Source organism: Alosa sapidissima, chromosome 20 (assembly GCF_018492685.1).
Source record: "Alosa sapidissima isolate fAloSap1 chromosome 20, fAloSap1.pri, whole genome shotgun sequence".
NCBI classification, from domain to species: Eukaryota; Metazoa; Chordata; class Actinopteri; order Clupeiformes; family Clupeidae; genus Alosa; species Alosa sapidissima.
Genome location: NC_055976.1, coordinates 8156580 through 8183819, shown reverse-complemented (window position 1 = coordinate 8183819; position 27240 = coordinate 8156580). Strand labels below are relative to the sequence as shown.

Genomic DNA, 27240 nt, shown 5'->3' with positions numbered 1-27240 from the left:
GAGATCATTTCATCTCTTCCCACTAAGTTCCTCTTTCCATAGTTCCGCTCCTCCAGGCTCCATCTGCAGACCAGAGCCACAGCGCATACTGTATGGTCATCATTAAAAAGCACGCTTGTGCGCTCTCTAGTAGTGCCACAGACTTTCTAATGAGGAGACACAGCACTCAAAAAATCCTCCAAAGAAATGCATGGGGATAGTTTGTGAATACATTGTGCCAATCATGTGTTGTGATCTCGCCGCTGGGGCAAGGTTGGTGTTGTGAAGCCTTGGGGACGTGCATTTCTGCCCGAATAGATGCCCTATAAGTGCGCAAAAAGCATTGCAATATGGCCGCCGAGTGGAGGGACTTGCCTAAAAGTACTTTGGTAGTGCTCTCTCTCTCTACAGTCCTGTTCGTGCCTCTGTTGGATTTACCGTCTATCTAGAAAAAGAGGTGGCCGGCAGTCACACTGTTGTTCTGTTCTTCTGTGTCTCACAGTTATAAAAACAGTGCACTTTTCACAGTTCACTCCCCTGAGACATAGACACTTGCATAAAACAGTCATTTCTACACAGTACACCCAAAACTTGACCACAGCAGTGGACTTGCAAGGTGAAGATGAATATCCACAAGCCAACACACATTTTTCCTACACCTGTTCTTTACCACTGATATTGAGGGTGCCCAACCTTTACTTTAACATGATATATATTTGTTGGTTTATCGAAACCTGTCATTTCATCCCTGCATGATGAAAATGTGAATATAATGTGTCACTCAACAACAAGAATAATATGCACAAACTGGAGAAGAACTCTGGTCCCTGCAGAAAAGGTCTCTGTGGCCCTTTAAGGGCCCTGGTCCCTATAAACAGAAAAGGTCTCTGTGGCACTTTAAGGGCCCTGAGCCCTATAAACAGAAAAGGTCTCTGTGGCACTTTAAGGGCCCTGGTCCCTACAGACAGAAACAGGCCCTGTGGCACTTTAAGGGCCCTGGTCCCTACAGACAGAAACAGGCCCTGTGGCACTTTAAGGGCCCTGCCACTCTGCTGCTCTAATTCCGCTTCCGTGCCTGCGAGGCCAGCAGAAGTGTGCAAGTGCAGCGCAAGGCCGCGTCTGAAACCACATTCACACCCTCCCGCGGCTCTGACGGAACCCGTTGCCTGGCAACAGGCACCTTCGCTGGCAGCAGTGTTTCTCACATGGCAGAGAGAGACAAACCTCAAGATGCGCCCAGGCTCCTGGAGATGAAGGGCCAAGCGTTTAAAGCCGTGCCGTGAGAAGGCCTCCTGTTGTGCAACCACCAGTGAAACAGCGCCGCCATCCATCTCTGAGAATTAGCACGCTATTTAAATCCCCACTTTCAATGCACGTGTCAGTGTTTACTGGTCTATATGTCAGTCACCACATGTCAGTCAGTGTTTCTATGGTTATAGCACAGTTAGAGGTCAACGTGAAACATATATTAAGCAACCAAACACTCACTTTCCCTCATATAGATGTGTAAGCCTTGTTGTCATATTTTATTAAATTATAAATAAGAATAGACTTTTTTTTCTAAATACACACATATTTGGCTTTTTACAGTTCATAAACAAAATTAAAATACAGTAAAAGAAGAAAATTAACAAAATTATAATAACTTAATTGAACATGAATGCTGACTTATGAGCACATCACAGTAACTCACAGACAAATGAGGAGGTTGTTTATGATCGAAACACATACTACAGAAGCGAGAGAATGAAGGTAGGAAACCAAGAACGAGTAAAAGATGTAGAACAGAGGGGCAGACATTAGGGGAAAACATTCTGAAACAAGCAGGTGATGGAGTCCCAGTGAAAACAACATGATGATGTGAAGAGAAACCGTGTGTGAAAGACACAAACAAAAATAAAGATCAAAGTGAAAAGAGTGGGGCAGAGGAGGATCTCAGAGGAAGTGGTGGAGGAGTGCGGTGGGGATGAGGTAGAGGAGCAGGGAGAGGGAGCAGATGGGGGCGGAGGCGCTGGTGGTCTGGAAGGGCTTTGTGTGCTCCATCATCCAGTCATGCACCTCCTTCAGGCCCTGCCTCTCCAGCTCCGGCCCCATCTTATCACGGATGGTCTGGTAGTAGCGGTCCAGCCACTGCAACTGGGGTGGACACACACACACACGCACACACACAACACACACACATAGACACACACACACACACACACACACACACACACACACACACACACACACAGACACGTGCGCGCAACCACGCATGCACACACACCAGAGAAGGATAATTCATTTTAATCTGTTGTTATAGATGATCTATATAGAGCACTTTCCATAGGACTTGAAACATCTAACTACTTGCTTTAAAAGTTCTTTGGTAAAACCTTTAAGTTCCTTAATCCACTCAATCACCCTCTAATGGCCTATCAACTTTTACAGCCTTTTCAATCACTAAGCTTGTAATTAGAACTATAATGGCTCAGAAGTAAATTCAGTTTTTAATGATTCTTTTGTGCCAAGGAGTGTGTCTGTATTTGGATGACATGTACCCTTTCCTTGTCATCCTAAAGGTATTGTGTAATTACAGTTACTCTGATTTATTGCTATCATCATATAAGTAACCATAAAAGTAAAATGTGAAGATCTTATGTGGATTTGTAATAATAAGTGAGGTTTACAACAAAGATCAATCAAGGTTTTAATAAATAAAAAAATTACCCAAAGTAACTGGGGATTGTAGATAACTAATAAAAACCCGTGAAATATGTATTACTGTGCCCAGATGTGCGCATCTAGAAAGTTTCTGAGAAGAGAGATGTCGGGGGTTTTTCAAAGGAAGCCAGCACATTAGCATAGAGAGCAGCAAACCTCAACACCACAAGGATTAGAGGTGTCAAAGCTCTACTGAACAAATGCAGGCTCCACACAGACACATACACCCACCCCCCGCCCACTCACACACACACACACACACACACACACACACACACACACACACACACACACACACACACACACACACACACACACACACACACACACACACCTCCTGCAGCACAATATGTTACCTTGGCTCCCTCTCCTGTGCTTGTCTTTCAGCATAAATTCTGCATAAATCTCAATGCGCCAGAGAGGCAGGCAGACAGTATGGTTGCCACTCCATCATAGTCACCGCATTTTGTCAGACCTCTGGATTGGAGCCCAGCTACACAAGCTGACAAGGACACCGTGAGAGGCGACTTGAAGGCTGACAGAGTCGTTTACCTGCTGCGGACTCATGATTGAAGTGTCGATCAGCTTCCGGTCATAGGGAACCAGAGACACGGTGTCGAAGGTCAAGAAGTTATTGCCATACTGGATGAGAGAGAACATGGATCAACTATGTATGTCTATAACCTACATGTACAGTATAATAAGCAAAAATATGTATACATACATACACAACATCAGAATCATAAGAGCATCTTATGAACTACAATATGTATGCCCCGTAATAATAATAAAATAATTGTAAAATTGTAAAATAATGATAAAAATAATAATATATGTTGTAAAAATACTTTGCGAACAATGGATGCTTCACAGTACATACAGTGGAATAAAATCAATGTTACCGGTGTTTGAACTGGAACCAAGACAGCAACATCCTCAATTCTAATGCCAAAGTCATTCTCTTTGTAATATCCAGGCTCTAATGAATAAAAAGGTAATAAATATTAACAGCTTAAAATAAACTCAACCCAACACTATATGCTGAATCTGTAAGAATAGGTCTGGTGGCACATGGGGAGGGGAACAAAAACAAAACAAACAAAAAAGCAGAAGAAAAGATTCACTGCTGCTGCCATGCACTTCATAGAAGTCAACGCTGTTGATGTTTTTGTCTTTGCCCGTCATCAGAACATTCGTGAACAAAGGATATGATATTGGGTGAGGTCTCCTTTCTTAACACAATAATAAAAACACAGTCGACTCTAAAGACTTTCTTTCCAAACAGTTAGTAAAGTAAAGTTATCTTCACCAGGTGTCTGTCAGTATAGTGGATAGTTTGAGTGAGTCTGAATCAGGCTCTGTAATGTGGGATCAGTGAGAGGCAAACAACAGGCCCCCTAAGACCCAACTAAGAAGAATCCCAGTCTGGCTGTTCTTCACCAAGCGCCCAGACTACACTGCAGTGAGGGACTCTGAGGAGAATACTAAAATGTATCTGTATAAATGTATCTGTCTGTCTTGAATTTCCCCATGGGGATCAATAAAGTATCTATCTATCTATCTATCTATCTATCTATCTATCTATCTGTCTGTCTGGCTGCTGAACTTCAAAACAGTCAGAATCTGCCACCATCACTGAATCCACCTTCACTGGACTGAGTTAAACACATGAGAAGGGAATGTGAGGGGTTATGGCTCTAAAAACAGGAGTGCTCTTACCTATGGAAGTGAACATGCCCTCTTTAAAGGGGATATTGTTGGACTGGAAACCCACAGGCCCTGTTGGAATTGTTTTACGTAGCATCAGAACACAGAGTAGCGTAATGAACAGATATGTCGACGACACTATGTACAGGCATAAGTTCAATGAGCCACTCCCTTAAATGCAAAAACAGTAAGGTGACATGCTCTGCCATGACAACTGATTAAACATTGAAATATCTAACGTAACTTGAAATTGGCAAAGCCATCAAAACATCACGAAGTTTGTGCCAGACTCACATTCATGAACTCCAAAGTAATTGCCCACACCATGGCCTGTGCCATGACCATAGTTCAGTCCGACCTCCCACAATGCCCGGCGGCCCAGCATCTCCATGTTGATACCTACATGAACATCAATGTGAGCGGCCATGAAATTACTCAAGAGAGCCGCCAGAGACATTACGGAGACCCCTTGTGGAGGGACTACAGTAATCACGCAATTCAACTCAATTGAACGTGTGCACAAACCTCTTGTTCCATCAGGGAAGATGTTTCTAGAAATTTCAATGTTACCCATCAGCACACGAGTAAAGGCCTCCTACAGGTTGTTGAAAAAAAGAAAAATTAGTAAACTTTCTCACAAGGACACGTCAATGTTCAAAGAGGACACACGTTCAATCTTCAAAGAGGACACAACATCGTAGTTATTCATATTTAAACAGCTAACACGGATATAGTTCAGCTAAAGGTCAGACAGAAGCCTCAGTAGAATACATTAAGCCCCCCAAAGTGAACAACTCTTATGCGCATTTGTAGGATGCACTGTGACCGTGATTAATGCAAATCTCACTTAAACGAGCATCACACAGTCATACACATTAACATCTTATTCAACTCAGAGCAGGCATGGCCTTCACTCTTACAGTGTAACGCCAGCCAACCCCACTGGCTTACCTTCTGAAAGTCAGTGGGAGTGCCCCAATGTACTGTTCGGGTGATGTCAGTTGTTCCGTCCCTATTGGGGCAAAACATCATCACGACAACAACACAGGTCAGTCAGACTCTGCAGACAAGTAATGTCTCATTTAAAAAGTCCTTTTCACTGTAAACATATTAGCTAGACAGCTGCTGATCATGCTGATCATACTTACAGGTATTGGCCACCAGAATCCACAAGATACATCTCATTTATAGTCAGGGCTCGTGACGTCCCTTCAGAAGGACTGCAAAATAGAAGGGTATTGTGAATACAGGAAACACTTCACCAATACTACTACTAGTCTACTAATAATAATAATAACACATATAAAACATATCATGTACACAGCGCTTTTCAAAAACACTCAGTCACATTAGTCTCACTCAGAATATACTACATTGAAATGTGAGGGCAGGTGCTTCTTGCCTGTAGTGTGCAAGAGCAGCGTTGGGTCCACTTGCAGAGATGGTCTCAAAGCTGGGACCCCTGCTGAAGTTCTGTTTGCTGCAAAGTCATGAAATCAGCAGTTGACCAAGCACTCAACTTATAAAGAGACATTCCATTCCAAAACACTGATATACTAATCAAATAGTAACTGTGCCTGTATGTGTGCATGTGGATATGTTTATCTGTATGCATACATAAATGTGTGTGTTTGTGTGTGTGTGTGTGTGTGTGTGTGTGTGTGTGTGTGTGTGTGTGTGTGTGTGTGTGTGTGTGTGTGTGTGTGTCTGATTTCCAATTACCTGCGGCGCTCGTTGACATAATGTGCTGCTGTGAGCTCGGTCTCTTTCCCCCCAGGGACACTCTTCTCCAACCAGATCAGGAGCTCCATGACTGCCACCGCGTCCCTCACCTTCACACAGGGAACAGCAGAGAGGACTAGCTCACACAGGGAACAGTAGAGAGGACTAGCTCACACAGGGAACAGCAGAGAGGACTAGCTCACACAGGGAACAGTAGAGAGGACTAGCTCACACACTCACTCATTCACTCACATAGGGAACAGTAGAGAGCACTCACTCACTCATTCACTCACACAGGAAACAGTAGAGAGCACTCACTCACTCACACATGAAACAGTAGAGAGCACTCACTCACTCACTCACTCATTCATTCACTCACACAGGAAACAGTAGAGACCACTCACTCACTCACTCACACATGAAACAGTAGAGAGCACTCACTCACTCACACAGGAAACAGTAGAGACCACTCACTCACCCACTCACTCACTCCATCACTCACTCACTCACTCACTCCCTAACACAAGAAAACAGTAGAGGACTCACTCCCTAACACAGGAAATAGTAGAGAGGACTCACTCATTCACAAAGGGAGCAAGCAGCACAAATAGCACACAACTCTACAGCAAGGTAAAGTCTGCCCACAGACAGGGACATCCATCATCCTGTCATCACAGGCGCCTTCCGAGAAAAAACACCACATTACTGCAGCTCAGCATTGAAAACTGCTGTGGCAGAATGCTATTTCACTTCTTACTCTATCTTTTAATAACTGGTTCCAGAACGATATTTGATTTGTGTTTTATCACCTCAATGGCAATGGGCACCATAGGAATAGTACTGATAACTCCCAAACCATAGAGCACAAAACAATAAACATCAAACTTTGCTGGGTTTATCATCAAGAGTGGAATTACATTTTTTAGTTTTCAAATTATGCTAAATGTTTTTTATTTGCAGTCAACCATACACACAAGAAAATTGCATCCAACATAATCTTTCTCTTGGATGGAGGGGAGGGGGGATCAATAGTTACTTAATTTCACTGAAAGCATTTGGGTTAGGAATGCAAATGAGGCTCTTATGTTACGCTGAGAATAAAAAAGGCGAGACAGAGGCAGAAATGGGGTAAAGACATTATGACTACACAATCTAATCTTACATGTGCGTCTCGGAGGATGCGCTGCTCGGTGGGGTCCTTCACAGCTTTGGTGGTGAGTACTGGTGAGTAATCAGATGTCATTAACTTGTCCTGAAACAAACAAACAAACAAACAAACAACTGATTAAGGGAGCTATTTTGTTCCGAATCAAAAAACGAACCGCTATGAGTATGAAGTTTGATTGGAAACGAGCCAACACCCCCTCTTCAAGGCGCTCTCGGTCCGTTAGTTTTGTTCCAAAACAGAGAGCGATTGCTGCTTTCACATATACCTAATTGAATTGATCTTTGGGGGAAAGCTCCACATTCCGATTCAGGTATGAAAACGCCCTTATACTTATCTAAACAGTATATAAATTGTACAATGGGTTCAGAGTATGATAAGACACAGCTGGTACTCATCACAAGGTTATGGTATAAATACCTCAAGAAACAGAGAGATAAGGCCTAACAACACCTGACAGTAAGGGTAATGGTAAGCAGACTAGAGGAGAAAAATATGGCCAATTTAGTCCATCTCTGTGGGAGAGGATCTACTCATGCTGATCCAAGGCCTTACCTCCGGGATGAGCTCGTAGAGCGCCTGGTTGGTGTACTCTGTCCCTACCCACACCCTTGTATTTGGCCGCAGCAGGTAGGATTTCAGGAGGTTTCGCTCGTTACCGTACTCAATCAGCTGCACACAGTCGGGCGTGTAACAGGTTGCGTTCAAGTATGTCTTCAGGTCGTCTGGCACACGAGCTGTGTGCACAAACAGCCTATGGAGAGAATGAGCAAAAGGAAGTAAGAGAGAGAGATAATGAGAGACAGACACAGATAGTCAGAGAGTGAGTGAGAGAGACAGAGAGAGAAGAAAGATAATTAGAAAAATCCTCTATGATGTATTATCTCGTATATCATCTAGTTGTATTCTTCAACCACAAACACTTTGGAATTGATTTTCCCAAACAAATATCATGTTTTATACCATGTTCACAACAAAACAGAGCTAAAACACATACAGTATAACCACACTGTGACTGGACTAGAAAGCTCATTGACAACACTGGACGACGTGAGGACATGAAGGTGAGAAGGAGGCAGGACACTTGCCAGATCTCATCCGTAGTCACCAGGGTATAGGAGTAGAAGAATGGGTTGTATGGAATATCATTCCCACGAAGGTTAAAGAGCCCTGGGACAACAAGCAACAGCTTTTAGTCATACTCTATATATGTCACCTACGGAGAGGTCATGGAACTAAGAACTAAAAGAAGATTAGAACAACTAGGCTGCCCTAGCCAGGTCTATACTTTATACAAGTACTTGCTTGTGTTACTGGTGTTGTTTGTGGATGATTTGTGTGTCTATGTATATGGGACATACTGATTTTTCTGTTTTGGTTGTATCAATACTGCAAGTTTTTTCAGGTTGAAGGAAATGAAAAGAAAAACATTTATATAGATATATACTGTATATACTGTATATATGTTGTGTGCGTTTGTGTGTACATGTGAGTGTTCTTACAGGCAGTCTCGTCAAGTGCTGAGAGAAGAACAGCGGTGGGCTGGTAAGGGTTCTCCTTCATTATATTCCTGATATGTTTCACCTTCTCTAGCCAAGTCCTTTCTGCCAACGTCAGCAGACACACACACACACACACACACACACACACACACACACACACACAGACACACACACACACACCCACACACAGACACACACACACACACACAGACACACACACACAGTTATTGTAACTACAAGCGACATAAAGAGGAAAATTGGAAGTTATACAACTCCTTGGTCATGTCTTGCTTCAGTGGTCATTACAGTGATAAAACTGATAACTGGCTGTAAAGTCTCCAAACAGGCCATTTATTACTCTGTTTGTCACCAGTTTATGAACATCTGCTCTGTTTGCAGGTATTTATAAGCTCTGGAACCCAAGATAACACAAAGCACACTTTCCCTCTCTCTCCCTCTCTCTCACTCATGCTCTCCCTCTCTCTCTCTCTCTCTCTCTCTCTCTCTCTCGCTCAAACACACACACACACAATCAAACACACACACACAAACAGAAAACAACACACCGATGATGTTGTCCGGCAGACGCACAAGGTTGTCTGGGGGGAGAGGTGGCCGATTGGTCCATACTTTATCTACCAGGTTGGCAGGAATGGACATCAGGTTCCGGCTGGCGGGGGACAGGTTGATGTTATAAAAGTTGAACGTCTCTGCAAAGAACATCACTTGGATTAAGAGAGAGACAGACTGTCTGAATGTTAATCAATAACTCTATCCTGCATCACTGACTCATCAATGTGAACCAATGACCACAATTTAAATAAAGCACACCAATAAAACTTCAAAGATAAGTTGTTCCATACAAATTAATGGTTGTCCTACTGTCAGTGCTAAATTAAACTGCTAAAACTACAGAATATTATTTTTAATATATATAATTTTGGTTACACTTCACTTGACATCTACCTATTGGTACCTATGTATCTGAGAAACATACTATGCCATATGAAGTGCCACAGGGATCCATTCTTGGGCCACTCTTATTTAACTTGTACATGCTCCTCCTTGGTGAAATATTTCAAGAGTACATATCATTGCATATCAGATTGCATGTCATAGCTATGCAGATGACACACAGGTCTACCTTGCATGGTCACCAAATGAATTGAGTCCTATTGACTCCTTATGTCTTTGCCTTGAAAAAGTAAATACCTGGATGCAGCAGACTTTTTTAAGTATAAGTATACTTCAGATCAGAGATTTTGTTTCTAGACAAGATTTTTCTGAAATGCTTCCCCAATATACACCAGATCTACTGGAAGTTGTCAATTTATAGTCCCCAGGGTTAAAACCAAGCAAGGAGAAATCACATTTAGCTATTATGCCACACAGCACTGGAATCAGCTTCCAATAGATATTAGATTTTCCCCAACAATAGAGTGTTTCAAAAAGTAACTAAAAACTGAACTTTTTTATTCTGCATTTATTGATTAGTTTTTAGGTTTATTTTTTATTGATTTATTGATTTTTTTGTTTGTTTTTACCTCTTATTCATTCAGTCTTATTTTCCCCCTTGATCTATTTTATTATTTTATTGTATTAACTACTATTATTATTACTGTTATTCTTTTCTTTTTTTCTTTTAAGCACATTGAGTGACATTCTTTGTATGATAATGTGCTATATAAATAAACTTGAACTTGACAGTGTTGACATAAGAGTGACATGACACTGTCATGAACGTGTCATAAACAAGTCATAAATGTTTATGACATAACGCTTCTGTTATTAAGTGTCATTCGGTTTTTGTCATAACAAATTAGGGTTAGGATTAGGGTTAGGGATAGGGATAGGGATAGGGTTAGGGTTAGAGTTAGGGTTAAAGGTTAGGATTAGGGTGAGGGTTCATGTGTCATGATAGTGTCATGTCATGTTTTTCCATCAAAACTACCAAAGTCTAGAAAGTAAAAACCTTAAGGTTTCCTCAGTTTCACCTCATAGAATGCTAAAAATGATTAATGTAGAGCCCTTAAAGTGTCCTAAAGTTTAAAGTTGTTTTTAGAGTAGCATTTCATTTGTGAGGTAAGGACTCCCCCATAAATAATGAGAACAAAATGGCATATGTTGCATGTGGCCTTACTGACTGAGAAGACATAGGGATCAAAGCCAATCTCCTTCCCCTCCTCAACCTCTCGGATGAGCCAGTCCGTGATGCTGCGTATGGAGACTGTGGGGCCAGACAGGGCAGCCGTGCATTAGTAAGACATCATTAACTATCAGCCTGCTGACGCGGGTTGATAAAATTATATGTGGGTGGGGGATCCCTCACCATCTCTCTCTAGTTCCCAGTTGCAGTCCATCTGACGCTCAGCCTGGACCCAGTATCGGCTGTCTGTCCACAACGTTGCTTTAGTCAGTGTCACAACAGCTGTGCCTGTCAATGAGGATCACATCCAAATGAGGGACTAATAACAGACCATTACAAACACACTACGTACATATTCAGACATAAATATTGTCTATTAACTGGCGGATGTTGTGCCAAAGTCGTGAATTCAGGGACAAAATCAATTTGTTTTATGCCACTGTGGGTGGTTATGGGAAACCAATGGTCGTGCATACAAATGTGTTTATGTTGTGTCATTCCAAAAACAGTGGGCCGAAATGTCATTAAAACTAACCTGCTGAACCAGTGAAGCCAGACATAAAGGCAACCCGAGCATCCCGTGGAGCAATGTACTCACTCTGTGAGAAAAGAGAAAAACAGAACAAAAACAAATATATCTTACAGACTACAGAGGTTGTTTTATTAAAGCAAGCAAAAAGTGTTGTATGGCTTAGATCAGTGTTTTTCAACCACTGTGCCGGGACACACTAGTGTGCCGTGAGAGATCATCAGGTGTGCCGCAGAAAATTACCCAAATGTCACTCACTGATCCAGAAAAGCAACTGTTGCATCAAATAATTTATAACCACATGCTCTCATTGATTGTATGATTGCACTATTTGTGGTATGCAGGCATTGTACAACGGGGGCCTCATATCCAGTATTCACAGAATCATCACATATCCAGTTCATAACAACAATTAAATTAGATATAGTCACCTACAAATGAAACAGAAGGCGCTTGTTTTATTGAGCAGGTCTTGCATTAAAGCCATAATAAGGCCATATCTGTGTATTATTTGAAGTTTTAGGCTATGGTATGTTTATTTTTTCTTCACACAGGATGTTAGTGTGCCGTGGGACATTTTAAGTGTTAAAAGTGTGCCGTGGCACAAAAAAGGTTGAAAAACACTGGCTTAGATACTGAAGCACAACTACCATGGGACAAAAATAATAAAGTTGAATCTAAATCCCAAGATCGTTCTTTCCATGAAAAACACAAAGACATAAAACCAAGGACATATATACACTTGATATCGAAACATTATTACTTATTTGCAAAGGTGGGCAAAAGGATTATCCTATTTACAGTGCAACACATTCTGCTGAGTGATTTCTAGGCAGATGTAAATGCATCCAAGTGTGCTTTCTGCCCTTCCTGTGTTGCGCTGTAAGGCATCCCAATTTTGGCAGCAAATATATCTTGTTCCAGCTGTCAGCTGTTCAACTTAGAGACGGCATTGTTGCCAAATTGCAGGGAGAATGCCTTTCCTGCCCTTGGATAGAAAATGGAGTTCAACAAATAACTTGATCGGTAACGACCCATTAAATAGTTCAGTTAATACAAACAACACCAACAATTGAGAACTAAATAGAATGCACATTAATATGTGTGCCTTTCCTACAACATCTCTTTATTGGGAAATTATTCTGTCCCTGGGATCCACCCTCTCTCTCCTTCCCCTCCATTAATCATGCCATCAGAAGTGGCATGATTAATGGCAGAATGTAAGGGGTGTTTTTATGTAAGGGATGACATCAAGGCTATTCAGTATTATGAAGTGATCTTCTTTCAGAGCTTCTAAGAAAAAATGTGGCATGAGTCAGAACACCAGCAAATTGTGACTGTGGGGAGAAGAGGAGAAATATAAAATGTCTTGGAGGGAAGAAAGAAACAGGGGATGGAGGTAGTGAACGAGAGAAGCAAGAGGAACGTTCACATGAGGAGTGGGTGGGCAGAGGTAAGGTTACTACCAGATGGGCATCTGTGCCAGGGATGATGTAGGCTGTGATGTTCTGCTCCCTCATGACATCTCTCAGAGCCTGCAGCCTTAGTGTGGTGTTCACTGCCGTTGGAGGGAGGTACTGTACACACGCACACACACACACACACAGAGAGAGAGAGAGAGAGAGAGAGCACAGTAAATCAGAGGCACCGCAGAGATTAAAGTTACTGTGCCATGCAGCATGGTACAAATGATGATACTTATTACAGGGACTGGATTACATTTGCAAGCTGACATAGTGATATTGATACTGATCCAGTCTGATACTGATCTCAGTGTGCCGTAAATGTAGCACAGCAGCAAGGATATAAGAAGCCATAAAAAGTAGACTGAGGGAAGGAGGGAGAGAGGGAGGGGTAAGATGACAGAAGAGAGAAAGAAATGGACACAGCGGAAATGAAGTGACAGACTAACACAAGATATGACTAAGTGACACAACGCTGGCTAAAATAGAGAAATGAGAGAGAGAGAGACAGAGAGAGAGAGAGAGAGAGAGAGAGAATTTTAAGTGGGTAGAGGGAGATTTTACTGGTGGAACAGCGGAGCAGTTCCTCTCTGTGGAGCGTGAGCCTTCAGCGAGAGCTCTGCTGGCTCCTGCAAAAAGTTGCAAAGAAATCAGTACAGGAAATAACAATTAGATCTTAAACTAGTGTTAAATTATCCAGGCTGTAGATCTGGAAGAACTATCACTTTAATGAAAACTCCTACATGGTTCTTCAACTTCACTAAAGGTACAGTATTTGAGAGACATGAGAGTTGATAAAGACTCATTGCACAGGAGGGACAGCAACAAAGAACAATTGACATGCACCAGCTGATACAAACTGAAACAGATTCAGCGATCTGTTATGCAGTACATAGCAAAAAGGATTACAGGATGCAGATTTAATTCCCTAACTAAACCAAGAGGCTGATGAAAGACAGCATATGAACTCCCACAGAACATTTACACAATACACATAAATGAAAAAACAGAACTAATATATACAGTAAAGACAATTTACCTGTGAATGCTCCAAAACAAACACATAGAATCCACACAGACCAAGACATTCTGCACCATCTGCCACAAGCTAATCCAGAGAGAAGGAATGACAGCACTGGAGACCTGTGTGTATGTAAGGGAGTGAGTGAGGGAGCAAGTGTGTGTGTGTGTGTGTCTGTGTGTGTGTGTATGGGTGTATGCATATAGAGAGGTTATTTGCATGTGTGTGACACTATCCCTGTTCAAAGGAGTTGTCAGATTGGAGTCATGTGCACTAGCTTAGTGGGAGGAACTACGAATGAGAATGATCTCTGTGCCCCAGCAATAAAAACTGTGTGTGTGTGTGTGTGTGTGTGTGCGCATGTGCCTGTCTGAGCGTGTGTGTGTATCTGTGTCTAACTATATGGTGCACATACCTCAAAAAGCATCCACAAGTCAAGGAGAGAATTCCCTGGCTCCTGTTACGCGATACGGTCAACTGGCATTCTGCCCCACACACACACACACACAAGAGACACACACACACACACACACACACACACACACAGACACACTGTTTTTCTCTATCACACACACACACACACACACACTTCATCATGTATGGGTGTTGTCAGCTGACCTACCTGCATCTAAAGCAATGACCTTCTTTGCTCTGCACTCTACATTCTGCGATGAATTACAACAAGAATGGATTGGATTTATAGGCTTTTTGAATGCTTATAAGTAGGGATAGAAATATGGTGAATATCAATGGAAAAAAGCAATCACATGGGTGGATAAAAAGATGCATCGTTCTGCTTAATTTACTTTTGCTTTGATTGCCAGAAAGACCAATGTGCACGTGAAGAGCTTTTCAATGCAACCCATTCATATCCCAGACACACTGATCAGTAGTTTAGGAGATTCCCCAGGGCCCAGCAGTTTACTGCACTGCAAGGAAGTCATATCTGCTAAAGGAAAAAGTCATTGTCAATATGTCAAGAGTCATATGTCAAGAGTCAATATGTCAAGAGTCATAGTGGTACATGCATTGTCATAGTGGTACATGCAACGATAATCACATGAGATACAAGGATATCAATGTCATTTTACAGTAAACAAGCTCAGTTTTGAAAATAGCCGCAGTGTGCTGCAGCCCTCTCTTGAGTTGGTGTACTTTAGCCTGTGGCCTCTGTCTGGGAATAAGAAGGGAGATTGCAGAGGATGACCTCTGTTATTCTACCGAAGTAGTTAATGTTTGGCCTCCATCTGTTCTGTGGACTAATAAATCAGTGAGTGAGCGAGAGCGAAGACTGAGCGAGAGCGAAAGCCTGAATGAATAAAGTTCTATGCTAGTAGGCTATTTGCCATCATAATAAATTTGTCAGGATGATTCATGACAATATAGTGTGGGAGTTAATGCATGATGACCATGACATAATAATTGTATGAGAGTGTTTCTGTGTAAAAGTAACCTGTGTTGCGTTAACTATGCAACTCAGCCCAGCTTAAACCCACAAACCCACACAGGCAGTAGCCTATACTCAGATGGGGAAGTGGGTGTAGTAGTAGCAAGGAGGCAGAAAACCCTTGGGTGCTACACTGCCTGTCAATAGCACGTCTGATAATGCATATGGAGGGAGGTTCACAGCTACTGTACTGTATATGCTGGTTACCATTATAAACACGCACACATGTAAGATGTCAAAACAACTTCATTGGCAGATCCCTAGACTGACATGTGTGAATAGGGTGAGCTACATCTTCACACTTGACTTAACCTCCTGAGACCCTGCGTCCTCGTATGAGGACATAGCATTTAGGCTTTGCAGGACTTTCTACTTCAATATTCTGAATACATTTTCATTTTTGTTGCCTTCATTTCATAACAGTTATTTGTACCAGTTAGGGGTTTTATTATTTTATTATTACATGTTTTATCAGTGGGCACATGGCAACTGTTGTCATGGTACCATTGTAATTAATGGGGTTGAAACTTGCTTATTATGACCGCCGCTAGCAAAGCGGTCATATAATGATTGTCAATTTCCCCCCCCCCCCCCCCCCATCATCTACTTCCTGAATTTTTGGTCAACGATACCCGGGACACCGAAACACCGGTGCACATGAAATTTGGTGGGTATGTAGCCCCACTAGACTTTTACGGAAAAATTTAGTTTCGTCCCCGGGGGCCACTCCCCCCCGTGCTGCCCCCCCGAACCGCAAAAAAGCAGTTTTTCCTAAATAACTACCTGAACTGTGGCACTGAGGATGAAGAATCTTTTACGGTATGTTGGTCACAAGGGCCCACATCAACCTGGCCCATAATCACTCATTTGTGATTTGCACCCCCCCGGTAAAAAATGAAAATGCAATATTATTCTGCTTTAATCGCCCCTATCTTTAGTTAAGATGTTCAGAACTGCACCAAATTTTATGTGTATGATTGACCTGTCATTCTCTGAGGGTATGCCAAGTTTTGTAGAATTTCATCCATGGGGGGGGGGTCTAAAAAAATTTAGGTTATGTGTACATTTAGTGACTGTACACTCATTGGCCTCTAGATGGCGGTGCACACATATACACATGCACACACACACAGGCACCCACATACTATCGGTATTAGAATGGCCGATACATAATTACAAATTCAGTAGGATTAAAAGAAAGCCAAAATAAATATTCATCTAGTCGTTTGTCCACTAGATTGCGCATCGTTGCAGTGAGACGTAGCCTAATTTTGTTGGAAGTTAAAAGTGGGTTGGAAAAACAATGGACGCTTCCTACAAGGACTGTAGTTTACCGCAGAGAACGTCTAATAAGGGTAGGACGATGTTCACATGAAATGTAATTCCCATTTCTTCTTGAAGCCAAAATAAATCCGAGGATGTTTATCGGACATGCTTGGTTTTTACTGCAGGTACGTTAATCTTATAATATCAATAAGGACCTAGGTAATGTTACCATTAGAGTTGGTTGTGATGGAGGCCAATTTGATTGATTGCATTTGTAGAAAACTATAAATGCAGTTATACCAAGCAAATGTATAGCAGCACTGTAATTGTATCTTTCTACTGTCATTTGTTGCACGTGCTACAAAAATCATTCTGTGCAATGGAAGATTTACCAACGTTACACTGGTCTGATACAGTTTTGCCTATAAGTGCGTGAGACTGAGACGCCTGTTTATTTGTTTTAAGTGCGTGCAGGGTGTGAGAGGGGAATCGATGTGCTTTGATTCCAGCTTGGTAGTTGTAGTCTGTGAAATTAAAAAGCATGTGTGTGTGAAGTATCCAAACAATGACACCTTCATTTCATTATGGCTGCTTTAGCAACACACCTTAAGCTACTGTGTAGTGGGTCCCAGCTTTCTATTAGGATCTAGTTTGTTAGTTACAGTTTTGTCACTCCCTCCCTGAATGCTTTCCACCCTGAACATGGGCAAAATGCACCATTGACATCAATATGTTTTGTATAGAGCTACCACAGGTCAGAGTCCTGCACGGGTTCGGGTACCCGCGGGTACCCGATGGGTGACCCGCACATTTTGATGAAACGGGTGAAAAATATTCTACTGTGTCGGATGCGGGTCGGGTCGGGTCGGACACGGGGGTGACACGGGTCTAAGTCGGAAATGGCCTTTCATAAACATCACGTGCATACGTAACAATATTTTCTACATAGTAACACATCCTAAATAATATGCCTGCAATTCAAGTTGATAAAAGCATTTGAAATGCACGTTTCGTATGTGCCTTCCCAAAACAGGCTCCTATACTTTCACTTTTAAAAATCACATGCGCGGGATCTGCCTGCAGTCTTTCAGAACAAAGTGGCTGCACATTGATTAAAAACGCCTAAAGATGACTCTTTTGACATGTTATGGTGGAGAGAGCATGCTCGCTTAATTCCCAATATTGCCTAGATTGTGAGATTGACATCCCTGCAAGCGAGCGAGATTTCTCCTATAGTGTCACACATCTTATGCATATTTCCATAAAGTTTCACAGGCTAATGCATAATCCGGTGTAGGTTATGACCGAATCATTCTTTCATTTAATGTAGGCTAGCCGTGTTTGAATTCTAAATTAGGCATTTGCGTGGCGATAGCCTTGTAGACGCATCTGCTTGAAAAGTGGTCAAATGTTATCACTCGGGTGTTGAAAAGTAGCGCAGGCTACCACAATACATCATGTAGGATATGCCTGTCAACTTCAGCTGAAGTTGGATCTGCAATGTTAATGGTTGTGTTATTAGTTGCTTAAACGTGTCTGTTAAACTCGGGTACGGGTCGGGTGTCAGTTTTATTTAATGCGGGTCGGGTCGGGTACGGATTTTAACTAGCTCTGGTGTCGGAAAACGGGTCGGATGCGGTTTTAAACATGACGGGTACGGGTGGGTGCGGATTTAAAAAATTGGACCCGTGCAGGACTCTGCCACAGGTAACTCTATACAACCACAGGTGGCAGTGTGGTGACTCTACATAAAACATATTGATGTCAATGGGGCATTTTGCCCATGTTCAGGGTGGAAAATAAAAAAGAAAGATTTGCGTAAGACAAGTCAAATTAGTGTTTTCAAAAAGAAGGGATCATGGAGAATAAAGAAAATCATATTTAAAAAATCTTTGTATATTCCCACAAGGTGTTTGGGTGCTCTGAAAATGATAACCAGTCTGCTGTTCAGACCCTGAAGGGATTTATTTTCTGTTCATTGCTTTTTGTGAGAGTGTTTCTACTTATCTCAGTAAGGAAAATAAATCAAGAGCCTATGTTGAGTACAAATATGTCTTCTGAAGGTTTAAACAGAGCCCAGCCAAAAACTCCAATAAAATTTGTATCAACTTTGAGGGACAGCTATGACCATGCAGGATTATCTAGACCAAACGTGACAATTTTGCTACATACTATTCCTATTTATGTACCAGCATGCAAAATTTGAGCCTCCTACATGGTTTAGTTCTTGCGTTGTGGGCTTGTGAACTTTGACAAAAAAAAGAGGCCGAACAAAATCGACACCAATGGAGCGATTCGTCTTAGGTATGCTATTAGACCCCAGGTATGCCATGCCCTAGACCCGTTACAGTTTGCATACCAGGAGAAAGTGGGCGTGGACGATGGCATCACTTATCTTCTACACAGGACACATTCTCACCTGGACAAGGGGAAAAGTGCTGTGAGAATCATGTTCTTTGATTTCTCAAGTGCTTTTAACACCATTCATCCCCTCAGACTGGGAGACAAGCTCTTGCAGATGGGTGTGGACGCTCACCTGGTAACCTGGATCACAGATTATCTGACGGAGCGACCACAGTTCATCAGACTGAAGAACTGTCTCTGACACTGTGATCAGCAGTACCGGAGCGCCACAGGGAACTGTGCTCTCTCCAGTCCTGTTCACCTTGTACACATCTGACTTCTGCTACAACACTGCATGAGTCATGCCACATGCAGATGTTTTCTGACGATATTGCAATTGTGGGGTGTATCAGGAACGGGCAGGAGCAGGAGTATAGGAGCCTGGAGGAGGACTTTGTGCAATGGTGCAAACTCAATCATCTCCAACTCAACACTTCAAAAGACCAAGGAGATGGTGGTGGATTTCCGCAGGTCTAAGCCCACTCTGCTACCAATCTCCATTGATGGGGTCAATGTCGAGGTGGTAAGCACCTACAAGTACCTGGGTCTCCACTTGGACAATAAACTGGACTGGTCAGCCAACACTGACGCACTCTACAAGAAAGGGCAAAGCAGGCTGTACTTCCTGAGGAGGCTGTGCTCCTTCAATGTGTACAGAAAGCTTCTCAGGATGTTCTACCAGTCTGTTGTTGCCAGCGTCCTCTTTTATGCAGTGGTATGTTAGGGAGGAAGCACAAAGAAGAAGGATGCGGGGCGACTTGACAGGCTGGTAAGGAAAGTTGGCTCTGTAGTGGGAGCTGAACTGGAGTGCATCACTTCAATATCTGATAAAAGGACCCTGAACAAACTGATCAACATCTTGGACAATGAGTGTCATCCACTCCACAGCACTATTGTTAAGCAGAAGAGCCTGATCAGCTGGAGACTTCGCTCACTGCCTTGCACAACAGACAGACTGAGGAAGTCATTCATTCCCAGGGCCATTGAACTGTTCAATGCATCACTTAAGGGAAGAGGAGAAATAGACTTCTCCGCATAGTCTGTCTGCCTCTTCACCACCTCCATGTCTTGAACTGTCTGTCCACTAGCCGCTTTACCGTTGTCTTCTGCCTCACTGTTTGCGTGCTTTATTAGCACATATGTACAACCCCTCCCTCCATGCCACAGCCGAACTGTGACCACACTTATACCTTTCTTAATATAGTTATTTATACATAGATATATAGACTTTATTCTTGCACTGTTGGACTGTTTGAAATACTCATTTGAACCATCACCATGACACTCATTCACAAAGAGCACCTTACCTTATGCACAGAGGACCACAGGCTCAGTCCCTGCTTCAGTCATTGCAAGCGCACCTGATTAATTAATCACCCACTATGTGGATACTGTTTTTTAGAGTTGATTTAGATTAAGTTTTATTTAGTATAATTTGTATTTTAGTATATTTAGTATATTCTTTATCTTCTACAGTCCTTATTGCTTAGTTGTGTTTTTTGATATTATATACTTTTAATTACTCTTTCTGCTGTTAGTGAATGTGTGTGTGTATGTCTGTATGCTACTGTGATCTTGAATTTCCCCTAGGGATCAATAAAGTATCTATCTATCTATCTATCTATCTATCTATCTATCTATCTATCTATCTATGTTTTGTTTTGTTTTTTTAGAATTGAACAGCTGTGGCGGGATGTATTTGGTGGCAAAGGCAGATTCGACTGGAGCCAACCACAGAGATCTATAACAACTGGAGTTTATGTTCCTGAATTGGAGCTGCCTCGTCCTTTGACGACAATGGAACAGGCAAAACTACCAAACCCATCTGTGCCTTTTCCAGAGATAATACCTGTAAAAAGACTGTATCAGATTAATGAAAAGGCTAATCATTTAATAACAGTACATTAAATGAGTGAACAAAATAAATAAATAAATAAATACAACTCACAACAGTGTTAACAAATAAATTAGCATTGGTTCATTAAATCCTTTTTACGCTGTGCCAAAAATAGGTGCCCACAAGATTTTATTGGCCATTTGCATCTTAAAAGACTCATAGTCTTTGTGAATTGGCAATTTTAGAATGATACTGCAGGTATTGGCCTCTGGAAAAGTGTTGGCTTCAGGCTGAAGGAATTCTATGGTTGGCTGGAGGAGAAAGCCATTTGGTGGGATGACTGATGAGCCTGAGACGAATACCATAACCTTCTTAAGTGTCAATGGGGCACATTCTCCTTCTGCAATAAAATAATGAATAAAAGTTGACACATTAACTCCTACACTTCTCCTCACTTATTTCAATGGTTTTCAGATAGATAGATAGATAAATAGATAGATACTCTATTGATCCCCAAGGGGATCCCCAATTGTCAAGGGTTTACATTCAATGTCAATTAGCAAATCTCTCCAATAGTATATGTTTTGAGTTTCTAACTCTCGTGCCCAGGTCCCTGGTGGCGAGTATTGGATTTTAAACAGTGTCGATAGGTCAGCAGCCTTCAAAAGACTTGGATTTTCTACAAACATGTTATAGAATAGATCTGTGTGTTCTCTCATTGCCTCCAAACACACACACTTAATGAGCCTTCACAGAAATTCACAGGGGAAGGATAAGGAATAACTCTTTATCTAATAACGACAAGTTAACACAGATACTCACTGTTGCAATGCAACATGTAGTCTGTCCTCGACGAAGTAGTCAATGGCAGCCTTAACCAGGGCATCTCTCTTCTGCATGCTCCCACAATAGTGAGACAGTCCTCTGCCTCTTCTACTGCTGCTTTTGTCTCTTGGACAGTTATTGCGTCTTTGATCTAAGATGGAATGTCATATTAAATAAGGAAAGTATTGCCTATGTGCACTAAACATGGTACCAGCAAGTACTTCAATAGAACTTCAATAGAACAAGTACTTCAACTGGTATACTTCAATAGAACTCACCTTCAAAAGCTTCTCCTTGAACGACACGTTGCTCACTTCCTCCAGTGTCGCCGGGGGGGGGGGTGCCCATACTGTCAGAGAAAAAACCTGGTGCCACGCCTCCATGAATAACACACACAGAAATCATCCGTGCTATCTGTTGGTATGTTTTTTTTCCAGGGCTGAAAATAGAAAATACCAAGCTGTAAAGTCCACTATGCATCCACTAACTACCATGACCATGTGAAGTGAAGTTCATTATTGTGCTTGCTTACTAATAGTATAAAACACATTTTTTATATTTATTACTGAGGAATATTTTACAGAACTGTTACTAGTTCTGCATGCTATGCTGGAACACCACTGCTAATTGATACAAGATGGTCAAAAAGGTGTCCATACAGCCCAGGCTTATTTGGAAGTTTTAATAGTGAACATAGTAATCGGGTGAGACACTTTTCTGTTTCAGGTCCCTCAAATATGCAGGACTGGTGAATTCACTTCATAAGAATACGTAGGAATTCTCTGGTGGGTCCACCACCATCCACTGCACCTTCAGCGTTGTCCTCCCCATCCACAAAAACGACATCAAGCCTGGCCAGTGGGTTGAAACACCGGCATCTGAAAGCTTGTAGTGAACTTTTCAAAAGGTTGTACACATTTCCTGTATAGTCCCTACAGATATTGATTTGGTTACTCGTTGGGGCTGAACTAAAGTCAGCTTTCTCCTTAAGCGAGTTCAGGATGGTGCCCAAGTTGATCCTGTGTGGAGACAAAAACAAAACAAAAAAACAACTAAAAAAGACATACAGTACATTAGGCTTAAAGGCACAAGAAAAAACAAGTAGTGTAAAGCATATTATACTCCCACCACACAATATGAAAACATGCCTCTCTTGAAGTAAGTACCCATCATGGCCAGGTGAGGACACAAGTTGTGGGGAACAGGACACAGGTGGTGGTGATGGGGACAAAGGTGGTGGTGTGAAATCCAATGGTACAAACTGCAATCAGTCAGTTTTATCAATTAGCTTAATATTTGTGTTGGCATCTTAAGGTTACTCACATGTTAACAGATGAACTCAGAGTTACTGACTCCCAAGTTGTCAGCAATATACTGAATGTCTGAACATCATGTCTCACCTCAGGGTCATCTGAATGAATCCAGTGCACATACAATGTGCATGATCGTGTGATGCCATTCTCCATTAGGGTTCCATCCATAATGCTTTTTAGTCTGTTCAGCGACAAGGCGTCTTGTACATGAACATTTTCAGTGGCATCCTCATTCCCTCCAACAAAGTCAAACAAAACCTAAAAAATAACATTAAAAGGAATTAAACCTGTTTAAACTAGGGACATACTGCATTACATTCACAGCCTGTATCACAGTGACGATAAAATAGTCAGAACTTAACCTGGATGGAATCAGATAGCTGGAATCGTCTTGTTCTTATACATCCACTTGGGTACTTAAATCGCAAGGGCACACCAAAACCAGCCTCAGGTTTTTGTGCCATCCTTATCTGCCTATTATGTATGGCCTGGATGGAAAAAGAATCCCCCATTACATTAGCAATGCAATGTGAATCATAGAAATGGCAAAAGTTTAGTTGCTTCAATGGAATAACTACTGCTTTTGGCTTCTTGGCCCTATATTGTTCAAAAGTTATTGCAAGAACAATAGAGTTCCGTCACTTTCACCTCTTGGATCCCAAAGCATTCAGAGTTGCGAATCTGACATATACCCCTCCTGCGTCTTTCTTCTTTATCAAGGAGTTCCTTCTGCAGATCATCCTGTAATTAGATGTTTAAACGAGGCAATTAATGCCATTTCATCGTAATCAATGCAATTGATCCAAGCCAGGTTGGACCAAGCTGGACACACGGTATAGGCCCAAAAGTTCTAAGCATGAAATAACTTCAAAATCAAGATAACTTTGGGGTATACTCGACATTTTCCAGGATCCAAATAGGGGGGGGGGGGGGGGGGGGGGGTTATGGGCTGGCAGATACTCAATACACAATTGATCAAATGTGTCAAAACCCACATACATTATACCTTTTCTTTGTCAGTAGACAAGGACTGTTCATATTCTTGCTGACGACGTGTGTCTCGCCAGACTTTCAGGGGAGATTCCTGGGAGATGTTTTGTTTTGTTCCTGAAACACGTTTTGGTAAAACATTTGAAATATTCTCAAATTTATAGAAGTGCATTTTCGGCTCAGTGGTTAAAGCGTTTGACTCCCTCCGCACCCTTCTTCCAGGACTGTTTGGATTTCCCCTAAGGCAGTGCAGCGGCGCCTACACAGCTGCCTCACAAACAGCCGAAGTTCACCTCTCAGCTACTGGAGAAGAGCTTCAAAGTCTTTGGATAGGCTGCCCTAGCCCAGAACTCTATCTCACTGCTTCTCGCTTACGTGGTGGAGCTGCAGCTGGAGGTCGGTGCTGCTATCGAAGAGGGGAAGCCGGTGAAGGAGTTGTGAACAGAGATTCGCACCGCGATGGACTTCGTGATGAGGTCCACTCGCTGCACTAACCAGGCGACTGGCAGGGCCATGGAATTGATGGCTGTAGGCCAGAGACATCTTTGGTTAAACCTGTTGAAAATCCCTGACAATGATCGTCTTCTTAGATGCTCCGGTCGACCCGAACACGGTTTTCCGGCTCGGCTGTGCAGGCAATGCAGTCTCACACTCGAGGCAATGCAGTCTCGAGGAGTTGAAGAAGAAGGAGAACGAAGCCTTCAGCTTTCTCCTGCCTCGGAGAATGGCTCCCCCATCGTCTACCCTTTCTGCGCAACGTGCCAGCCAGGGCTCCGAACCGGTTCAAGGAACGAAAACGAAAACCGAAAACGAACGGAATTTTACGGAATTTTACGAGGAGCAGAAACGGAAACGAAAACAAAATGATCTTCAACTGTTCCGGAACAGAAACGTTATTCTGAAATCCACAAAACCGGTTAATAACGTTTTTTTTTTTTGTTCTCTATATATTTTATAAAATTTCACAAAAGCATATCCTATGTCAGGGAGACTATTTCCGGTTGTGCGAAAAACAAGCCCGCATCTACACTGTTAATGTGAGCTAACAAGCCGCTATGTAGCCAACTACTGTAGGCGAACAGCCTAATAATTTGATTTCTGCAGTTTGAAAAAAAAAAAAAAAAAGAATAAATGGACCTTTGGTCCAAATGTGTATATTTTGTCTTGCTGTTGTAATGTAACCTATCCGTCTGCCACTTCGGATCTTAGGCCAGCTCGTAGCGTAGGCTACTGAAACTGATTTGGAAATTGTTTGTAGCCTATGCGTAATAGCCTATTTTGCCTGTCCACGCCTTGTTGTTTTTAAAGTCTGGATTTGAAATGTTTGCGCAATTGTAGCCTATTCTATGTAGAAGAGTTAAACGGGAAATATGAGATAGGCCTTGTCAGCAACAGACAGGTTCGTTTATAAACAGGGTTGGAATTATAGCGCAAGCCTTTGAAGATCTCCATATGGATAAAACTTAGGCTACAATCAGGTAAGGAGTTTAGCACGTATCCAGAAATATTTTTGATAAGAAATTATTTATAGGCATAGGTTAGGCCTACAGTAAGTCTGGCTATGGGATGGATAGCCCATCTGAATGTTTTTGGATGCTGCCTGTGATTTATTATTTTTGGGCATAGCTACGGTAGGCTAAATCAAGGGGAAATAATGAGTAGGGGAGAGCCGGGACAGTTGAAACACTTTTCAATTAAACGTAATTTACATAGCGATCGTACCACACAGAAAGCTAATATTTGGTCACCTACATCTAACCTAACCTACATCTGTCCTCTGTCAAATACAGATGCATTTTCAGCTTTGAACAAAACCGTTATCATGAATGGTACTCCCAAAAGTTTTTATTTTAGATATATTGTTGCAGGGCTATACGTCTTTGTGCATGTCTGTTAACAACTCATTGCCATCATCATGAAGCGTGTATGCAGCGGTTTTTGAAATATCTAATATCTAATAGAAGTGGATGATTCTGCCATGTTTATAGCTAGAACGGTAAGCTTTCCCATTTATATCATGTTTATATTGTTGAAAATATCGTTTCACTAGGTTTTTAGGTGGGTTAGGCCAATGCACATCCAAATAAGTAGGCTTAACGACCCACCGGCCGTCAGTCTCCATAGGATAACATGGGGAAACTCAACCCCCTATCTGGTGGGCCCAAATGTATTTTCATCTTCCTAAAACTGTTTTTCTATGTCTTACCTCCATAAATAATTGTTTAAACACACCTATTTGTGCATTTAATTAAAATACATGGAGTTACAGCCTGGTCGGGACGATTGAAACACGTGTTTCAATCGTCCCGACACAGACATATGTCACTACAGCTTGATTTGCTTTCCATGTAAACAAGCATGCGATATGAAAGTCTGGGATTGTGGAGAACACTAAATGGTCTACTGAATAAGCATTACGTCAAACCTTTAAATGAAAAACACTCATTGATAATCGAAAAAATGTAACCACTAATGAAGTTTACTTTTGCGCATCAAAACTCGTTTATCACTCCGTGATAAAATGACATAGCAGGAAGATATTTGGCTGATAGAAGGAGGTTAACATGCTCTATGTTTTGACCGAAGGACGTCTGTCTATCATCATCACACTCGGAGAAAACTGGATTGTTTCATTCGTCCCGTGTTTCAATCGTCCCGGCTCTCCCCTACGTCTCATCTAAGGTAAAGTCCACAAAAATAGACTTGATAGGCCCGCCAAACACTGCCGGAACTTTAAGAACGAACGATATTTTGCGTTCCGAACCGGTTCAGGACCGATATGTTTGTGGCGGAACGCATGCAAGAACGAAAACGTTAAACATAGGCCTACCTGAACCGTTCGGAACGGAACGTTTGAAAAATAATTTCGTTTTCAAGCCCTGGTGCCAGCCCTTCTCCACATGCTGTGGCGACGAGGCAGGCGCGGCAATGGCCAAGCAACAGGTGGATCCAGACCGCGACGGCTCGCTCAGCTCAACCCGCGGTGATGCGTGGCACTTGGAGGCAGATGTGGCCCAAACACAGCGCTATCCTGCAGCACGGCTCTGGGGATGTTCGCTCACAATGTTGGTCACACAAGTATTTTTACTTGTTACTGACAAAGATACGATACGGTGTTCATTTTAGGACATCCTCAGACTCAGGTGTCAGACTCAGAAAAACATTGGTCATCTTCAGACAAAACTGCCTCAGCGTCAGAAAAACCTCTGTCATCTTCAGACA

The 27240-nt window shown here is 42.2% G+C and overlaps 1 protein-coding gene and 1 long non-coding RNA gene across 2 annotated transcripts; both read right to left on the bottom strand.

The window, feature by feature from the left end:
* Positions 1-1478: 1478 nt before the first annotated feature.
* Positions 1479-14154, bottom strand: xpnpep2 (X-prolyl aminopeptidase (aminopeptidase P) 2, membrane-bound). The gene is made up of 21 exons (XM_042075213.1): positions 13956-14154; positions 13481-13545; positions 12920-13030; positions 11460-11523; positions 11108-11212; positions 10919-11005; positions 9345-9488; positions 8779-8880; positions 8365-8446; positions 7832-8030; positions 7274-7363; positions 6112-6221; positions 5792-5869; positions 5538-5609; positions 5341-5401; positions 4915-4984; positions 4684-4788; positions 4402-4461; positions 3585-3661; positions 3235-3324; positions 1479-2115 (listed from the first exon to the last, which is right to left on the bottom strand). Exons 1-21 carry the CDS (start codon positions 14137-14139, stop codon positions 1915-1917), a joined length of 2157 nt encoding a protein of 718 aa, XP_041931147.1. The 5' UTR covers positions 14140-14154; the 3' UTR covers positions 1479-1914.
* Positions 14155-22821: 8667 nt separating this feature from the next.
* On the bottom strand, positions 22822-23502 carry LOC121695065. The gene is made up of 3 exons (XR_006025993.1): positions 23391-23502; positions 23116-23286; positions 22822-22976 (listed from the first exon to the last, which is right to left on the bottom strand). It is a non-coding gene; the product is annotated as an uncharacterized LOC121695065 (long non-coding RNA).
* Positions 23503-27240: the final 3738 nt, after the last annotated feature.

Excerpts from the sequence above, each read along its gene's own strand:
- xpnpep2 (XM_042075213.1), bottom strand. The coding sequence starts at position 14,139 with ATGCATACACCCATACACACACACACAGACACACACACACACACACTT. Across the intron at positions 6,222-7,273 it reads GCATCCTCCGAGACGCACAT|GTGAGGGACGCGGTGGCAGT; the intron begins GTAAGATTAGAT and ends CCCTGTGTGAAG. Across the intron at positions 4,985-5,340 it reads CTCCCACTGACTTTCAGAAG|GAGGCCTTTACTCGTGTGCT; the intron begins GTAAGCCAGTGG and ends AACAACCTGTAG.